The sequence below is a fragment of the Podarcis muralis genome, chromosome 7 (assembly GCF_964188315.1).
Source record: "Podarcis muralis chromosome 7, rPodMur119.hap1.1, whole genome shotgun sequence".
NCBI classification, from domain to species: domain Eukaryota; kingdom Metazoa; phylum Chordata; class Lepidosauria; order Squamata; family Lacertidae; genus Podarcis; species Podarcis muralis.
The window spans coordinates 25,758,811-25,775,201 of record NC_135661.1 but is presented as its reverse complement, the minus strand read 5'-3'; the positions used below and the strand labels follow the sequence as shown (position 1 = coordinate 25,775,201).

At 49.5% G+C, this 16,391-nt stretch overlaps 1 protein-coding gene and 1 non-coding gene across 3 annotated transcripts in view; both read right to left on the bottom strand.

Moving 5' to 3' along the window:
- Positions 1 to 721: 721 nt before the first annotated feature.
- The window catches only part of SEMA4C (semaphorin 4C), a 63,940-nt gene continuing 48,270 nt past the window's right edge, over positions 722 to 16,391 (bottom strand). For both annotated transcript variants that reach the window (XM_028740612.2, XM_028740611.2), the window contains exons 3-15: positions 15,043 to 15,191; positions 13,966 to 14,028; positions 11,655 to 11,753; positions 11,437 to 11,533; positions 11,002 to 11,118; positions 10,257 to 10,408; positions 9,600 to 9,775; positions 8,147 to 8,291; positions 6,440 to 6,635; positions 5,493 to 5,608; positions 4,694 to 4,851; positions 4,155 to 4,225; positions 722 to 3,037 (exon numbers count right to left, since the gene is read on the bottom strand). In XM_028740612.2, coding sequence (XP_028596445.2) covers positions 2,196 to 3,037; positions 4,155 to 4,225; positions 4,694 to 4,851; positions 5,493 to 5,608; positions 6,440 to 6,635; positions 8,147 to 8,291; positions 9,600 to 9,775; positions 10,257 to 10,408; positions 11,002 to 11,118; positions 11,437 to 11,533; positions 11,655 to 11,753; positions 13,966 to 14,028; positions 15,043 to 15,191 — 2,381 coding nt within the window. In that variant the 3' untranslated portion in view covers positions 722 to 2,195. The remainder of the gene's footprint in view (positions 3,038 to 4,154; positions 4,226 to 4,693; positions 4,852 to 5,492; positions 5,609 to 6,439; positions 6,636 to 8,146; positions 8,292 to 9,599; positions 9,776 to 10,256; positions 10,409 to 11,001; positions 11,119 to 11,436; positions 11,534 to 11,654; positions 11,754 to 13,965; positions 14,029 to 15,042; positions 15,192 to 16,391) is intronic.
- Positions 7,523 to 7,595, bottom strand: TRNAK-UUU (transfer RNA lysine (anticodon UUU)). Its single transcript has one exon. It is a non-coding gene; the product is annotated as a tRNA-Lys (tRNA).

Here is a 16,391-nt window from a genome sequence, read left to right as displayed (position 1 = left end):
TTGATGGGAAAGCTAACGAAAGGACAGCGAGATATCCAGGAGTGGCCTCCAAGGGCAGAAAAAGAAGAGCTTGTCCTGTCTTGGGCAATTCATCATCTGAGATGCATCATAGCCAGGAATAAAAAAATTGCAGGAAACCAACTTTCACCAACCTAGCGCCCTCGAGACGTTTTGAACTACAGGTCTCCTCATTGCAAGAGATACACCGGGGTGTTGTCAAAAATATCTGGAGTTTGGCAAAGGTTAGCATAATCACAGGGCTTCGTTTTTGAGAAGAGACAATCAGAAACCACCCACCATCATATCCCAATATATGGCCCTTATTCAGCCTTCCTCCCAAGATGACGCCTTTGCCTCGCTCTCTTCTCTTCCAAATGCAATGTAGAGAGCCAATGAAAGCAATAAGTTAGCCATGCCATTTAATGTCCATGGGTCTACTCTTGAGTAGGGCTGGTCCTGAATACACACCACATTCACCTTTTTTTCTCCCAATTTCCTGTTCTCTCCCTCCTTCTCCCATCTAGATTTAGATTGCAGTCTGCTTGGGACAAGGACCTCTTCTGTTCTGTAAAATGCAGTGTACACCCAATGAGGCTTTAACAATATTATTACTGCCGTCAATTATTATTAATAACATATAATGCACACTCTTCTCCTGAGAAGGCATGTTCTGCAATGGAAGAGAAACCCCCACGCCCCAATGAACACAGTACTCATCATGTTATTCTTATTCTCCATTTTATTATTAATATAAAAATATCCAGATATTTACATCAAATAAATATATTTCAGTAACAAATAAATTACACGAATTGCCTGGGGGAGGTGGGCAGGGCGAGCAAGAGACCCTTGTTATCAAGAGGCCCCTCTTATTATTTACATGGGTTTTTTCTTGGATTAAAAAAGGGTAAAAAGAGAGGAGGGGGTGGAGTCAGCTGCTGGCAGTGGTGTGAGGCATGCAGGATTAGGGGAAGGGTCTGGCTGTGTTGAGGGCTTGGTTACCAGGCAGGGATACAGCCAGGGGGGTGGGGGTATCTACACTGCATGCTCCTCATTCCCCCAAAAAGAAGGGAGGAAGCTCAGTTTAGTCACAGCAGTCAATTGCTTTGAAGGAAGAGCCCCCCCCCCCTCTCTCTCTCTCTCACACACACACGGGTTCTCTCTCCCTCCAGAAGCAAGTCTTACCACGGGGTAAGTAAAGGTGGTCACCACAGGTGGCAGATCTGGAGGTGCCATGGGGAGGGCGCCAATCAGACTGGGAAGAGTGTGATTTACTGGGGAGATCTCCTGCACAAGCCCCACTGAATTAAACATAAGCCTGAAAGGCTTTAGCAGGATGGGAGATTGCCACTCAAAACTTTCTGCCTTGACCTGACCACAATCCCTTGGGCAGACCCAGATTCTGCGCACCTTCCCTGGTGGTGCCACCCTTGACAAAAGGTGGGTCTTTTCCAGGCAAAGCAGTCTCCAGCTCAGTTATTGCAAGTCTTCCCCGGAACTCAATTCTTCCCTGTGCCACCTTCCCAACCCCTTTTCGCTCTCACCATCTAAGCTTGAAGAGGCCCAGCCCCACACATGCAGGCCCCCTTTGTGGCATTACTCCCGGGGGGGGGGGGGGGATTTATGCATCTTCATGTTAATCCTCAGTGTTTCCTTCAGAGGCATGGGCACAGACTCTCAGCTACCCTGGCCCAACTATTGCATTTGGCCGGTAGTTTCCTGGTCAGCACAGCAGAGGGAAGTGGCAAACAGAACAGCATGGACCCAACAGCAGCTGTGTACTGGGAACGAGACTCTGCCCTGCCTTTTGCTGTCCACTCTGTCATCAGCCACAGAGCCGTTTTGGGGTGGGGGGGTGGGCAGGCCTGAATTACTGGGTCTGCCAGTCCAATGGTTAAGTCTCCAGTGAGGTTCAGGCTCACCATCCAAGGCAAAGGAAGAGTTGAACACACCTCCCACAAAGTCCTGGGGATTTCTCAGAAGGAAGCACGGCTAAAAACACTGAATGAGGCTGGAGCAGCCAGTAATGGGGGCTTGGCAGTGTATAAAAACTGGGGGCCGAAGTGTCTGAAGGAAGTATTTAAATAGGATTTTCTTTTCTTAAAAAAAGAAGTAGAACCAGCCAGGGGCAGTGATCCCAGCCTAGTTTATGAGGTAGTTGAGTAATAATACACAGGCCCAGTCCACAGCGCTGCTCATACGGACGACTCCTCGGGGTTTGAGTCAGGCAGCGCTTGCCTCTGCTTGAGCTTCCGGCGCAGCTCCTCAGCCAGGTCGCTGTAGTCTGGCCGCTCCTCAGCGCCCAGGTTGAGGCGGATGTAGCCGTTGGAGGAAGAGCCGCGGATGTTGCCCAGGTTGATGCGGTTGGGCGAGTGGAGCGGGGGAGACTGCAGGGGCTGCCCGGGGATGCCGTTGGTGGTGGGAGAGGGTGTGGTGCCTCCGTTCTGGCACACGGCATGGCCGGGGACGATCTTCAGGGACCCGTCAGAGTAGTAGTAGCTGGCTGGGTCCCAAAGCTTCTCGTCCGAGTCCGAGGTGGTGCTGGGAATGAAGGTGGGGCTCTTTGCCTCCTTCGGCAGCTCAATGGGGTAGACCAAGGTGCTCTCGATGACCTTGGAGCCCTTCTCCAGCTCTTCCTTGAGCCTGCGCCGCAGGGACAGCACCACCAACAGAAGCACCAAGCACACGGCGGCCAGAGCGATCACAACCATCCACACCAGGCCCAGGTTCTCCAGAGGGGCTCGTGCTTCCAGAGACATGGCCGGGCCAGAGACCACGGTCACCACGTAGCTCTCGGACATCAGCTCATTGCGTTCCTCCAGCTGGACACACCTGTACAGCCCGCTGTGCTTCAGGCTGGTGCCCAAGATGATCAGCGCCTTGAGGTGGGCATCGTACAGGACCGAGTCCCGCTCCTCAGGCAACTCCTGCCCATTGAAGGTCCAGCGAGCCTGGGCCAGGTTGGAGGTTGGGCGGCATGGCAGGACCAGGTCTGTGCCCACCATCACCGTGATGTTCTTGGGAATTACTTTGGTTCCTGCAGAGAGAAGGGAGAGGGTGAACAAGAGACGGGGGAGGACATCACGCCTAGCTATTCTTCTGCCAACAGACAGGGCTCCTTGCAGTCTACGAAGCACAGGATTTTCTTGCTTCCAAAGCAAAAGCTCTGTGCTCTGTGCCTGGGGTTTCCCGGACATTTTCCCTGAATTTCCGTAATTCTGCCCAGATGCTATTTCCGGCAGACGAATCCCAGCTATGTCCGGGAAATTCTGGGTGTATGGCAGCCCTACTCAGTATAGTGTCACAGAATCATAGAACTGTAGAGCTGAAGGGACCACGAGGGTAATTAACCCCTTGCAATGCAGGAACCTTTTTGCCCAACATGGGGCTCAAACCCAAGACCCTGAGATTAAGTGTCTTATGCTCTACTGACTTGAGCTATATTCAAAGCAATAAATTAACAATAACCAACCTGACCTAGTATAGACATTCTGATCAGGCAGCCTCTTGCCTAATTCTGTTCTGTTGTGCTTCATTTTATGTGCCCACAGGCTCCCACCACCATTTCTAGAAAGATTTGCAGACTCAATGTCATGTGAGTTTTGATCAAGAGGCAATTATGCCTCCTCCTTTTCATGGTCCAGCCACAAGTCCCAGGACTGCCCTCAGACAAGCAACCAAATCTCCTTGCAGCGAGAGTCCATCCGGGCGCAACCTGTGGGTTGCATGATACAGCACACCAGGGAGGGCCCAGGGTCAAATCCTCACTAACTATGAAGCTCCCTGGGTGAGCCTAGGCCTGCCGCTTTTGCTTAGCCCAACCTACCTCACAGGGTTGCTGTGAGGATAAAAAGGAGGTGTGTGGTGTGGAGACAACTGAGGACATTGCTCCAGAGTTACTGATGAAAGCTGGAGTGTTTCTATCACTTGGCATGAGGGAGGAGTAAAACTCGATTTTGTGGCATTTCCTATGAAGATGCTAGCTTTGGAGTTGCAACTGAGCATTTGAAACACACAATCACACCCTAGTAAAGCTTGTCTTGTCACTGAAGGACCACAATGCTGAAACCACAGGTCCCACAAAGCATATATACGAGGAGTCCACAGAGTAACCACAACACAACACTGCCTGAAAATTGCAGAGGAGGACTGACCTGATTTTGACGTGCGCAGGGGGGTGCAAATCCCAGGCTCCACTCCCAAATCCTGGAACAGCAGCGAGGTCCTAAAAGAGCCAAAAGCCAGTTCATCAGAAGATGTTTCGCCACAAAGACAGAGGGAACAAAGCTACAGAACAGCACCACAATACCAAGGAAAAGCTGGGGGTCACCTTTGTTTTAAAATTTGTACATTGTCTGTTTTATTTATTTTTTTGTAAGCCACTTTGAGACACGGGTGAAAAGCAGGATATAAATTATTTAAATAAAAGGCAACAGGACCATAAAACCATGTATTCTGCGTGCCTGTAAGTTCTTTTTGTGCAGGCATAGAGTTCTGACCCCCAGAAACTGCAGAAGTTTCTAGGCCTGGTGGTTACAAGAAGGCAGGGAAGCTACTTAAGAGCATTCAGCAAAGATCTGGACACAGAAGAGTAGCTGAACAAGATTCCTGAGAGTTGATGTCTCAGGGTGTTCTCCACATTTCCCTTCCTTTTCACTCCCTCTTTTGCCACTTTCCAAGATGTGCTTCTTACCCATCATAGGCATCTATGCGAACACAGCGACTCCCATTCCACGTCCAGGCACAGTAAGGGTCCTTAGCGAGGATGCAGTCAGAACAGCTGTGATACTTGCTGCAGTCGGCCACAGGAAGCTGGATAACTTGGGAGTTGGAGCCAACAAACAGCACCCTCTGGGGTGAGAGGGAAGAATATCAATACTGGAGCAGCATCTAGAGTTATACCACTTTGCTCCCACCTTAATCTTCAGATACCACTGAAAAAGTCAGCGCTGCCTCATTCCCTGGGTTGCTCTATTGCATGCTCTTGCTGCAAAGGCACAAACATCTTCTGCCAAATGTGGGATGTTGTGGATCTAAGTTTACATACATTTGTCCAGGTTTCTAGTCCTTATGGTTGCAGAGAACCATACAGGCAGTTTCTGATGAAATCTTAGCAAACCTCAAAGTGCACAGTGGCTGACCCCAATCCTGTCGTGCTCAGTTTGGCTGCACTGCCCTCATCTCCTGACCAGCACATCCCACTATTCTCTCACCTCCAAAACACTACAATTCCACCAATCCCTCGTCAGAAAGACCTGCTCACTAACTCTTTGATGTCTGAATCCTGAAAGTAGAATTAGCCAAAGCAAAAGCAAGTGGTCTTAACTTGTAGAATCTGTTTTCAGCAAGGCTTTTTGGGTGGGCCTACACATCAGCACTGCCCATCATGTGGTGTGATTGGGGACATGCCTTGTGACACCACAAGGAAAAGACTGTTGCCTGCTGTCACCCCCCGTGTTTCCAACCCCGGCCCATGCAGGGACATTTCTTACCTTCTGCAGGGACAACACTAGGCTCTTGACAGGCTGGGCATGCTCAAAGATCTGCAGCTCTTCGATCAGGTGGACACCCGATGGCAAGACCACGGCCTTGTGCAGCCAGCCATTATCTTCAGAAAATTCAAGAGAGGGAGGTCATGGCAAAGAAGCATCACAGGAAGGTGCTCTCTGGGCCAGAGAGAGCTGCCAGAACAGAGCTGCCCTAGGGACCACTGTCTCTGCCAGTTACCATATCATAGGAACCTAGGAAACTGCCTTGAGTCAGGCCATTAGGTCCACCTAGCTGACACTGCCGGTCAGCAGCTCTCTGGGATTCCAGGTCAGGAATCTTTCCCAGGCCTTCCTGCAGATGTCAGGGGTTGATCCTGGGACCTCCTACATGCAAGGTAGGTGCCTACCATTAAGCTACAGTCCTTCCTCAGGCCACTCCTTCCAAGAACCACCCCAGCATCAAAACTGAAATTATGTTCTCATCTGACTCAAGAGCGGGGCTCATGTGGCATTTCCATCCCCCAAACCCAGGAGCAGGTTGGAGCAGTAACTCAGCCTATCCGCAGAGGTGCTGCAACTCGACATACAGAGCCAGCCTCCCCCCCCCCCCCCATCTTCTCTGCCTGACAGTGGAGTTTCAGTTTGTGAAGCAAGTACACCAGGGATGGGGAGCCTGTGGTCTTCCAGATGTGGCTGGACTGCAACTCCCAACAGCCTCAGCCAACATGGCCATTGGCAAGGGGGGGGGGCATGAGAGTTGGTAGTCCACCATCTTGAGGGCCACAGGTTCCCTATCCCTGGTCTACTCCGGCAGGCAGCAACACTCCAAGACCTCCTACAGAGAAGCTTTGGCATCCTTCACTAACCAAGACCCTTTTATTTGATATGCCAGAGGTTAAACTGGTACCTTCTAAAATGCAAAGAGTGCTCTGGGCCTTAGAATTCCATACCTGTGCCAATGTAGAGCAATTCATACGGTTTGCCATCCAAGCCATGAACCCGTTCCACCACCAGCTGGGTGAAGTTGGCCTCCTTCTTGACCAGCAAAGGCCGGTTGCCTTGGGGAGGGACCACCTTATCCATCAAGGGGTGCTTCTTTGCAAAGTTGAGCGTGTTGTCAGGCAGCTCCAGGGAGTTGGTGATGCACTGGAAGGAAGGGAAGATGCAGGGCTTAGGTCAGAGCTGGAAATGCTTTGACACAGATTAAGCCTTGGCTCTGCAAAAATGATTTTAATTTGACAAGGCCCAGCCATGATGGATGCAAAACAGTCATAAAGAAGAGTGCTTCTGAGAGCGTACAGAAGGAGTGCCTTCCAGCTCCTATCAGCCCCAAGCAGCACAATCAGGTGGGGAGCTGCAGTTCAGCAGCAGCTGAAGAGCACCATATTGGCTGCTCCGGGTGTGCAGAGCACACTTTCCTCATGGCTAAATAAGAAGGCACCTGGGAAAAGTACAGTGGTGCCCCGCAAGACGAATGCCTCGCAAGACAGAAAACCCGCAAGACGAAAGGGTTTTCCGTTTTGGAGGTGCTTCGCAAAACAAATTTCCTATGGGCTTCCTTCGCAAGACGAAAATGTCTTGCGAGTTCCTGCAGGGTTTTTTTCCTCCCCCCCCCCCTTTTTCCCAAGCCGCTAAGCCGCTTATCAGCTGATCCGCTAAGCCGCTTATCAGCTGATCCGCTAAGCCGCTAATCAGCTGATCCGCTAAGCCGCTAATCAGCTGATCCGCTAAGCCCGCTAAACCGCTAATAGCGCTAATCCGCTAATGGGCTTGCTTCGCAAGACGAAAAAACCGCAAGACGAAGAGACTCGCGGAACGGATTCTTTTCGTCTTGCGAGGCACCACTGTAATGTGCACATGGGAAAAGACGCAGGGATTTGAAGCCAGGAAATGTAGCTTTCACCAGATGAGTAGACACTTATGACAGAGATACAGCCAGAGAAAACACACCCAGAGAGATAATAATAGAATTGCAGAGTTGGAAATGACCACGAGGGTCATCTAGCCCAACCCCCTGCAATGCAGGAGTTTCTTGCCCAATGTGGGGCTTGAACCCACGACCCTGAGATTAAAAGTCTCGTGCTCTACCAACTGAGCTATCCCAGCTGCCTATACTCTCAACTGTCAGCCCGATCATGCTTGGGCTTGGAGACACAAAGCACTGTAGCCCATTATCACAGAATCATCCCAGCATCATTGAGGTGGAAGGGCTCCCATGGGTCATCTAGTATGACCCACTGTGATGCAGGAATCACAACATCAGCTGGGGTGAGGATTCACATCAGCTTGGGGACATGCCAAGTCTTCCGTGTAAGACCAGGGAAATTTCCACTGAGTTGCTCCGTCACATCCACATTTTCCAAAGGTGTGCTTACATTTTTCGTGTTGCTGCCACCTGCCCTGGGTAGTGGCATGCGGTATCTACCACATGTGATAAAAAGTAAAGATACTCTGGAAGAATCTGGATCTGGAGAAGCAATCTCAGGATTGGCACCATCTGTGAGCCAATCTGTCCAAGGGGAAACTGGGAGGGAAGGGAGTGGTGGGTACACTTCTGCCCTCAGAGACCAGAAGGGGGCAGCAGCTGGGCACCCCATCTCTCGGGGGGGGCAGGGAAGCCACTTGGGATTCCCACTCTCCTCCCCAGAAGTACTTACTGCTCCAGGACGAGGACTGGGCACTTGGTCCGAGTACCGAACCCACTTCTGAGCTACCTCGCTGTACTCCTTGTAGGGACCGTCAAACACTTTCTGCACCTCTTGAATCTGGTATTGACAGACGGCAGAAACATCCATATCGCCCCTGCAGGAAAGAAAGGGCAGGAGGCAGAAATAAGTTTAGTGATAGAGAGCAACCAAGATTGGGAAGATTTTATTTTAAATTGTTACTCCCCCCCCCCAAAAAAAAACCCATAAGAAGTTGCAAACAAAAAAATGGTACTGAACTAGAAATATTTACAAATAAAAGAAAATATGTTCTAATAAAACCACAAACATATATGTTTGATATGACTGCCATAATTAAATCCTAAACTGATATGACAACATAGAAAAACAACCATACACTAGGCTTGCTTTTTATCTTGAAATTTGTTATTCCCCAAATAAACAAAGACCATTTTTCAAAGAACATATTTATTTTCTTGAATAGCTTCCAGAAAAACAAGTTAGAAAAGCAAATCAGCCATGTAGTGTCCTATATTTTGCTTAACCAGTTGGTGATTGTGGAGAATTTGTGCCATTCCCATTCCCACCCCCCACCCCACCCTTTGCTTTACAGATTCTACCAGCAGCCAGTAAATTGAACAATAATTCAAGATCAACTGTTTCAACCTCCCCTTTCAGATATCAAGCTTGGGAAGTTTTTATTGCCGTTATATCAGGACAGGCTGAGGGAAAGAACAGGACTCCTGCAATTATTCCCATTTCATTGACTGTGTTATCCAACTATCAGGATGGGATGACAGCCTCTCTAACCCTACCCAACCCCACATCTTTCCTTTTGGCATTGGAAGGAAGTTTTTTTGGGGGGTGGGGGTGGGGGGGTGGGACACCAGGAACAAAATCCAACATAAATCATGTAGATTAATTTAGGCAATTTATGCTGCTCTCTCCCCCATGTTGCATGACTCACTATGGGCAAATTAGTGTGTGTGCCCAAAAGAGACCTATAACACACTGAAGTTGTACCCGTCTCCCCTGGAAATCTTGTCTGATCACCCCTCCTATTCCCAAAATTTCTATAGGCATGGGCCACATGCTTTAAAGGATATGGTTTTATTTCTAATATATAGATTTCTTTTTATGTTGTTTTAAGGAAATTTCACTGAAAGTCATTTTCAAAAACTGGGTTTTTTTTAAAAAAAAATAATTCAGTTGTATCAATAGTCCATCTATCAATACCTAACAAATATGGTTTCTGGCCTTAGGACAAGATGCTTGCTTGTTAAAAAAAAAAGTGAAAGCAGAGATTCTCCGGAAGCTGAATTCTGTTCTCACCCTCGTACCTTGTGACATTTTTGCACTCCTGCAGCCCTGCCAACCACCCACTCAGCCTTTGCAGAGCAAAGCCCCACAGGAGAAATCTGAAAGCAGTTCTTTGCTGCCTTACCAGCGTGCCTGGAAGACACCGAAAAAGCTAGTTTCAGACCAATGATCCCCACTCAGAGTGTACGTTCCCTGGATCCGATTGAAATGCAGCTGTTGCTCCGGAATAGAGCACAACAGCCGTGCCTTCAGGAACGTCGTCCACCTCTTCTGCAAAGTCCGAGCGCCACCCACGTCCCCCTGCACAGAGATAATTAACATTTAAGAGGGGGGGGGGGAGAGGTCCCTGTCTCATGGAGCTTACAGGCAAAATTTTAAGAGCTGGAGAGGAAGAAGTGAGAATCAGCTTCTTGCTGTTTTGTGCATGTTTGTTTTTTATTCTAGAAATGCTGACTTGTTAAAGTTTTTTATTCTTTAGATTTCTCACATTTCATTCCTTTGATGCTATATTAGGCCAATGATGAAGACCTCTGTGTTGTTGGCCAGAGGGTGAAATCCACTGCATCAAAATAAGTCCTATTAAGGACTTATTATTGGAGTGTCTGTATATAAGAAAATCGTTTCATTGCAATAAAAGAATAAAATACATCCTTCCTTTAACTCTGATTTGGGCTGCTGGACTAGACAAGCCTTGGGCTCTGACCCAGCTGGAGTCTTCTGAGGTGGTTGGGCCACACAGAGCCTGCCATAACTCTCCATCGCCTCTGGAAGTGCCGCCTACCTTGCAGACTCTGGCTACCCGGGCCACAACTTGGTCTATGTCACAGTCGTACTCCACCGCCCGCTCGCTGAAGAAGAAATAGACCTTGTCGTCATCCCCTCTGTCGCTGCCTTTGCTCTCCCGGACGAAGGCCGAGCCCACAAAGTGGGGTTCTACAAAAGGAGGAAAGGAAGCAAGATGAACGGCCAGTCCTGAAACCAAACACATCCTTCCCAATCCCCTCTAAGCCCCCACCAAACACACATGCGCAGATATAATCCTGGCTTACTTTCTTCCAATGACAGTTATACCCCTCCTTTCATCCAAGGACCTCTCTCCCCATTTAATCTTCACAACAGCCCTGTGAGGTGGATTAGGCTGAGTGACAGTGGCCGGCCCAAGGTAACTCAGTGAGTTTTACACCTGAGTGGGGCCTTGAACTCTGCTCTCCCAGATCTCAGTCCAATGTTTTAACTACTACACCACACGGGCTTTAGCAGCGGTTGGTTTTAGGCTCCCCATGCCTAGCACAGACAATATGGAGCTATGTGCAGACGAGATTCCACATTCAGAGTACAGAAGCAGAGGGTGGTGGTTTTTCCAAGCTAAGTAAACCAAGGCAAGCAGCATATGCCTGCCACACTTGTGAACCTCTGCCTGGAACCCACTGTGGAAAACATGCATTTGTAAGGAGGAGCCACGACGCACTGATGCGCACAGAGAGCCCAACTGGAGAACCACCCTCCTGCTTCCCATCGCATCTCACCATTGAGCCATGTGGGCAGGTGCTCAGTCTTGACAGAATACTGGGGGCCCAGATTGCGCAGGATCACAGGTTCCGTGCCCAGAAAGTTGTAGAGTGTTGCCGAATACAACTCTTCCTCTAAAATGGGTGGGAGAGAAGGGGTTAACCTGGCTTGAAGAGCCCTGAGGCCCAGGCTGCATTGAGGGGGAGCAGGCAGGGAGCAGGCCGGCCAGCTGTTACTTGCCTGGTTGCCTGTGGAGAGCAAGAACTTGCCTGCAGGCGACCAGGCAAGAAAAGCTTTGCAGAAGTTGGCTCTTCCCCCCACTGCACCCCAAAGTCCTTCTGCAGAATCCATTTGAATGAGCTTTGCGAAAGAGCGCCTCCCAGTGGGACATCCTGCCCTTTGGACTTTGCTCCTCAGGCTGAAGAAGGCAGGCAGCCCTGGGTGCCACTTACCCACAATGAGGCCCGTGTGCCCCTTGTCGGGGTCGTAGGGGCACTTCCCCCTTCCGTCTTCAAAGGAGAGCCTGTCCAAGGAGAAGGTGGCCAGATTCTGCAAGGAGCCCAAGAAAGAGAGGAGTGTGATGGGACTGAGCCAGTCGCCCCCATGCAGCACACTCCGCCCACGTGTCCAAGCACAATTCATGGGCAGAAAAGCTCCCCGCCATACTCACAATGTAGGCGCACTTGGGCTGGAAGGCATAAGTGCCACAGGCATACATGTGGGAACTGTTGTAACTCTGCAGGAAACGGATGTAGTTGAAGCAGTCAGTCTGAGGAGGACAAAGAAGGACCTTAGTGAGACCCCCAAAGGCCACAAACGCAGAATAGAATCGCAGAGCTGGAAGGGAGCACGAGTGTCATCTAGTCCAACCCCCTGCAATGCAGGGATTTTTTGCTCATCGTGGGGCTCAAACCCACCCTGAGATTTAGAGTCTCATTCTCTGCCAAATGACCTGACCCAGAGGGTGTGGGTTGTTTTCATTTTGTGGTTGCATTGCTGACACACAGAAGTCAGCATCTGGAGAATCTTGCCGTTCTTTAAAATCACGTTTCCAGTCCTCAAGGCTCCTCAGAAGCCAAACTCAGCAATCAGAGGTTAGAGCTCCTTCACAAAAACCACCACAGTGTACCCATGACACCAATTAAAAGCACAATACAGTGGTACCTCTAGTTACAAACTTAATTCATTCCGGAGGTCTGTTCTTAAGCTGAAACCGTTCTTATCCTGAGGTGCACTTTCGCTAATGGGGCCTCCCGCTGCGTGATTTCCGTTCACATCCTGGGGCAAAGTTTGCAACCAGGAGCAGCTACTTCTGGGTTAGCGGCGCTCATAACCTGAAGCGTTCGTAACCAGAGGTACCACTGTAAATGTAACCAAAGCATGCATCTATGTATATTATATGCAAATAATGTGCAGGATTCAGCACACAGATACAGCAACCTGGTATCAAATCCTGGCTTATTAAGCCAGCAAATTCAGGAGCGGCCATGAAAACCCTTTCAGGACAAAACAGAAAAGGATAACCCAAACTGGAGAGACGTTGAAAGATGAAAAAGCGATGAATGCTTGGCCGCCACAAGCCACAATCCCTGTGGTAACTTTCCTGACACTCGTTGCTTGCCTTTTTTTCACGTAAGAAATTAATTAACTGATTAATTAGCTGGATCACATCAGCATTTGTTTTCATATCCACACACAAATGGATCCCCAGGGAGGGTGGCGATGTGGTTCTTTTTTAAATATGGAGCCTGTGCACATATAGTAGGAAGACCCTGCTTAGGAAAAGGCATCTCTGCTTCCCTCTCACACCAAAGGGAACACCTCTCTTCTACGGAGGATGCCTGTTACCCAGAGTTTTTTAAAAAAATAATAAATCTTCTTTTACTGAAAGTTAGAAATTCAGCTGCCTGGTTAATTGGGGCCACATTTTATCACTGAGAAAAAGATTTAAAAACCTACCAAGGGACCTAACATTGAAGCCCCATCAACAATGATCCATAATCAACTGCGACAACAGAAAGAGCAGTGGGAGGCTGCTAAAGCTGTGGTCTTAACTGTGACTACTCAGATGCAGGTCACCCTGAATTCAGTGGGGCTTACTCCCAGGTTAGGTAGGGAGAGGAATGCAGCCTCAGTCTCCCTCTCTCCTGTTGCCCAGTCAGCAAGGAAGCAAGGCTGACTGCCAGATGCACACCTGTCTGGTCCAAAGCCAGCCCAACTCAGTGAGGATTCACGTTTGTCAGAGAAGTCGGCAGGGGAAGATTTGATGCGCAGAGAGCCCTGGTCTGCTTGCTTAGCAGGGAAGGCGAGAAGCTGAGCAGACTAGAGCAGACCAGTGTTTCCAGGGGCAGGGCAATGGAAAGGGGAAGTATAAAGCAGCCACACTCTCTGCAGGGTGCCTGGGGGCTCACAGGGAAAGGGCCCATGCACACACTGATACCAAGATGGTGTAGCATAATGGCCAGGACAGTGAGCTATGAATCAGGAAAGCCCTGATCCAAATCTCACCTCTACCATGAACTCCTTTAGGGACAAGTCCTCTCTGAATACTCTCCTAGCGTAACAGGTGGGGAGAGCAGCAAGTTCCTCACTGCAGATGCCTGACAAAGCCATGGCAATATTGCGCTTGCCTGCCCACCGCTGCCAAGAGATGTTTGGCGGTAGGGACAAAGGCCCATCCTTTTGTGGGAGATCCTTGGGCAAGAGGATCCCCACGGGGTGCAGGTCTCAGACGCTGTCCTCAGTTTTCTTAAGGACAGCTCTTGAAAACAACCCCTGAAAAAGCAATGGGAGACACCTCTCTGTTTCCTTGTCTAGAAGTCTGCAGTGAAGAAAACGTGAACTGGCTCAGATTTCAGTGGAATGTAGGACAGCTGTCCTGCCTGGGGCTGATGGGAGTTGTAGTACAAAGCAGCTGCAGGGCACCAGGTTGGAGGAGGCTGAGTTATGGCCCTGATCCCCAGGGTCATGTCCTGTCTTACCTGATTACTTTTGCCCTTTTGAATACACTCTGCTTTCTTCTCTGCTGGAGCCTCCCAATGGATCTGCGAAGAAGTAGAAATTATTCTTAAGCATCCTATGAAGCCCACCCTATCACAAGGGCTTGGGGTTGTTTATGTTGCCTAAACAGGAAAGTCACACAATCACAGCCACAAGCAGCACGATAAAAGCATTTAAAAAGGGTGTTATAGAGTTGGAAAAGAGCAACCAAAACAATCAAGGGGGTGGAACAACTTCCCTAGGAGTAAAGGCTGCAGCATTTGCAGTTTTCTAGTTTAGAGAAAAGGTGGGCAAGAGGCCTGGCTTTCTACAGGGCAGCTTGCTATGTAAGGACAGACCAACCCAACAGCTGCTAGTCCTGATAGCGGAACACGGCTGGGAAGCAAGAATCATAGAGTTGGAATAGACCACAAGGGCCATCAAGTCCAACCCCCTGCCAAGCAGGAAACACCATCAGAGCACTCCTGTCATATGGTTGTCAAGCCTCTGCTTAAAGACCTCTAAAGAAGGAGACTCCACCACACTCCTTGGCAGCAAATTCCACTGTCGAACAGCTCTTACTGTCAGGAAGTTCTTCCTAATGTTTAGGTGGAATCTTCTTTCTTGTAGTTTGGATCCATTGCTCCGTGTCCGCTTCTCTGGAGCAGCAGAAAACAACCTTTCTCCCTCCTCTATATGACATCCTTTTATATATTTGAACATGGCTATCATATCACCCCTTAACCTCCTCTTCTCCAGGCTCTTCTCCAGGTTTCTCCAAGAGCAGCACAGCAAGCGCTCTTGGCCTTCAAATGCCCATCTTGGGGATTCTTGAGCACTGCTAGAACACGGGTCAAAGAACGAGATGGATCTTTGGCACAGCCGTCCCAACCTGATGAGACTACAGCTCCCCTCAGCACCAACCAGCACAGCCATATGGTGCTGGGCCTGATGGGAGTTGCAGTCCCCAAAACTAGAGGGCACCCAGTTGGGAAAGGCAGATTTGGCAGGCATCTCTGTGATTAATGCATCTGTGTAGCACCTCCCAAGACCACCGGCCAGCCCAATCTGCAACTCACCATTTCCTCAAGCTCCATGTTGTTGGTGCGGAGGGCGAAAATGGCTTCTCGGGCCCCCACGTAAAGCAGCCCTTTGGGGTCAGCCAGGGTCAGTGTTGTGTAGTTGAACACCCCCATCTTGGAGAAGCGCTTCGTCACTTCCCTCAGGTCTGCAAGGGAAGAGCAGGCAACGTTAAGGGGCAGTGTGGTGCAGTGGTTAGAGTGCTGAGCTAGGATCTGGGAGGGAAATCCCCACTCAGGCCCATGAGGGTCACTGGGTGTTTCTGGGCCAGGCGCCATCTCTCAGCCTAACCTACCTCGCAGTGTCGTCGTATGAAATGGGAAATGGGTGAAGCATATATACCACCCTGAGCACCTTGGGGGAAGGTGGGCTATCAATGTAATAAAAACTAAACATGAACAATGTTTTTAAAAGTTAAGAGAGGACAACAGGATTCTTGCTTCTCTGCTGGCAGCAGATCCCGGTCCTGTTTGTGTTTAACAGAGAGGTAGACAGACAGATAGAGAGATATGTCCCAGTGTCTTTTCAGGCAACACCCTCACAAAGCAGGGCACACACAAGAGAAGATATAAAGATATAATATAGACTCATTAGCAAGAATGCAGAATACTTTCAGACGCAGCTCTGACAACACCCAAGCTAATGAAAATCTCAGTTAAAAGGCAGCACTGAAGAGGCAAGTCTCCAGTGCTGGCCTAAATGCCTGTACAGATGGGAGTTCCACAGTTCAAGGGCCACCACGAAGAAGGCCTTGATCCTGTCCATGCTGAAGTAACCAACCTGAGCTGCAAGCCCTCAGGAAGCCCCCTTGAGGCACATCTGAGCATGTGGGCCCTAACACTACAGCACCATATAGGCTATCTATGGGCTGCTCCCATATATAGGTGGGCTTTTCTGGAGGAAGAATCCGTAAGAGTGTAACATCCCATGTAGCACAAGGACAGAGCCTTGTGGCATGATACTTGTTCTGTGAGCAATATGCTAGAGAATGCAGAAGCAGGTTGCTGGAAGCTAGTTGTATGATCATGTATAATCCAGTTGGGATTCCTGCATGGGGGGAGTTGGAGTGGGTGACCCTAGGGGTCCCTTCCAACTCTACAATTCTATAACTTTGTTACACAATGGTATGTGTGATCCACTAGAGAAACTGTTGCATTGGATCCCTGATAGTGTCTGCGTAGACCCATGAAATTAATGGACATCTGAAGAAGGCCCTGTTCTTGTGTTGCCACCTCTGGACCTCTTTCGGAGGAGGCACGCGAAGAAGAGCCTCAGAAGATGATCTCAGGGTCCGGGTAGGTTCATATGGAAAAAGGTGGTCCTTGAGGTATTGCGGTCCTGAGCCGTT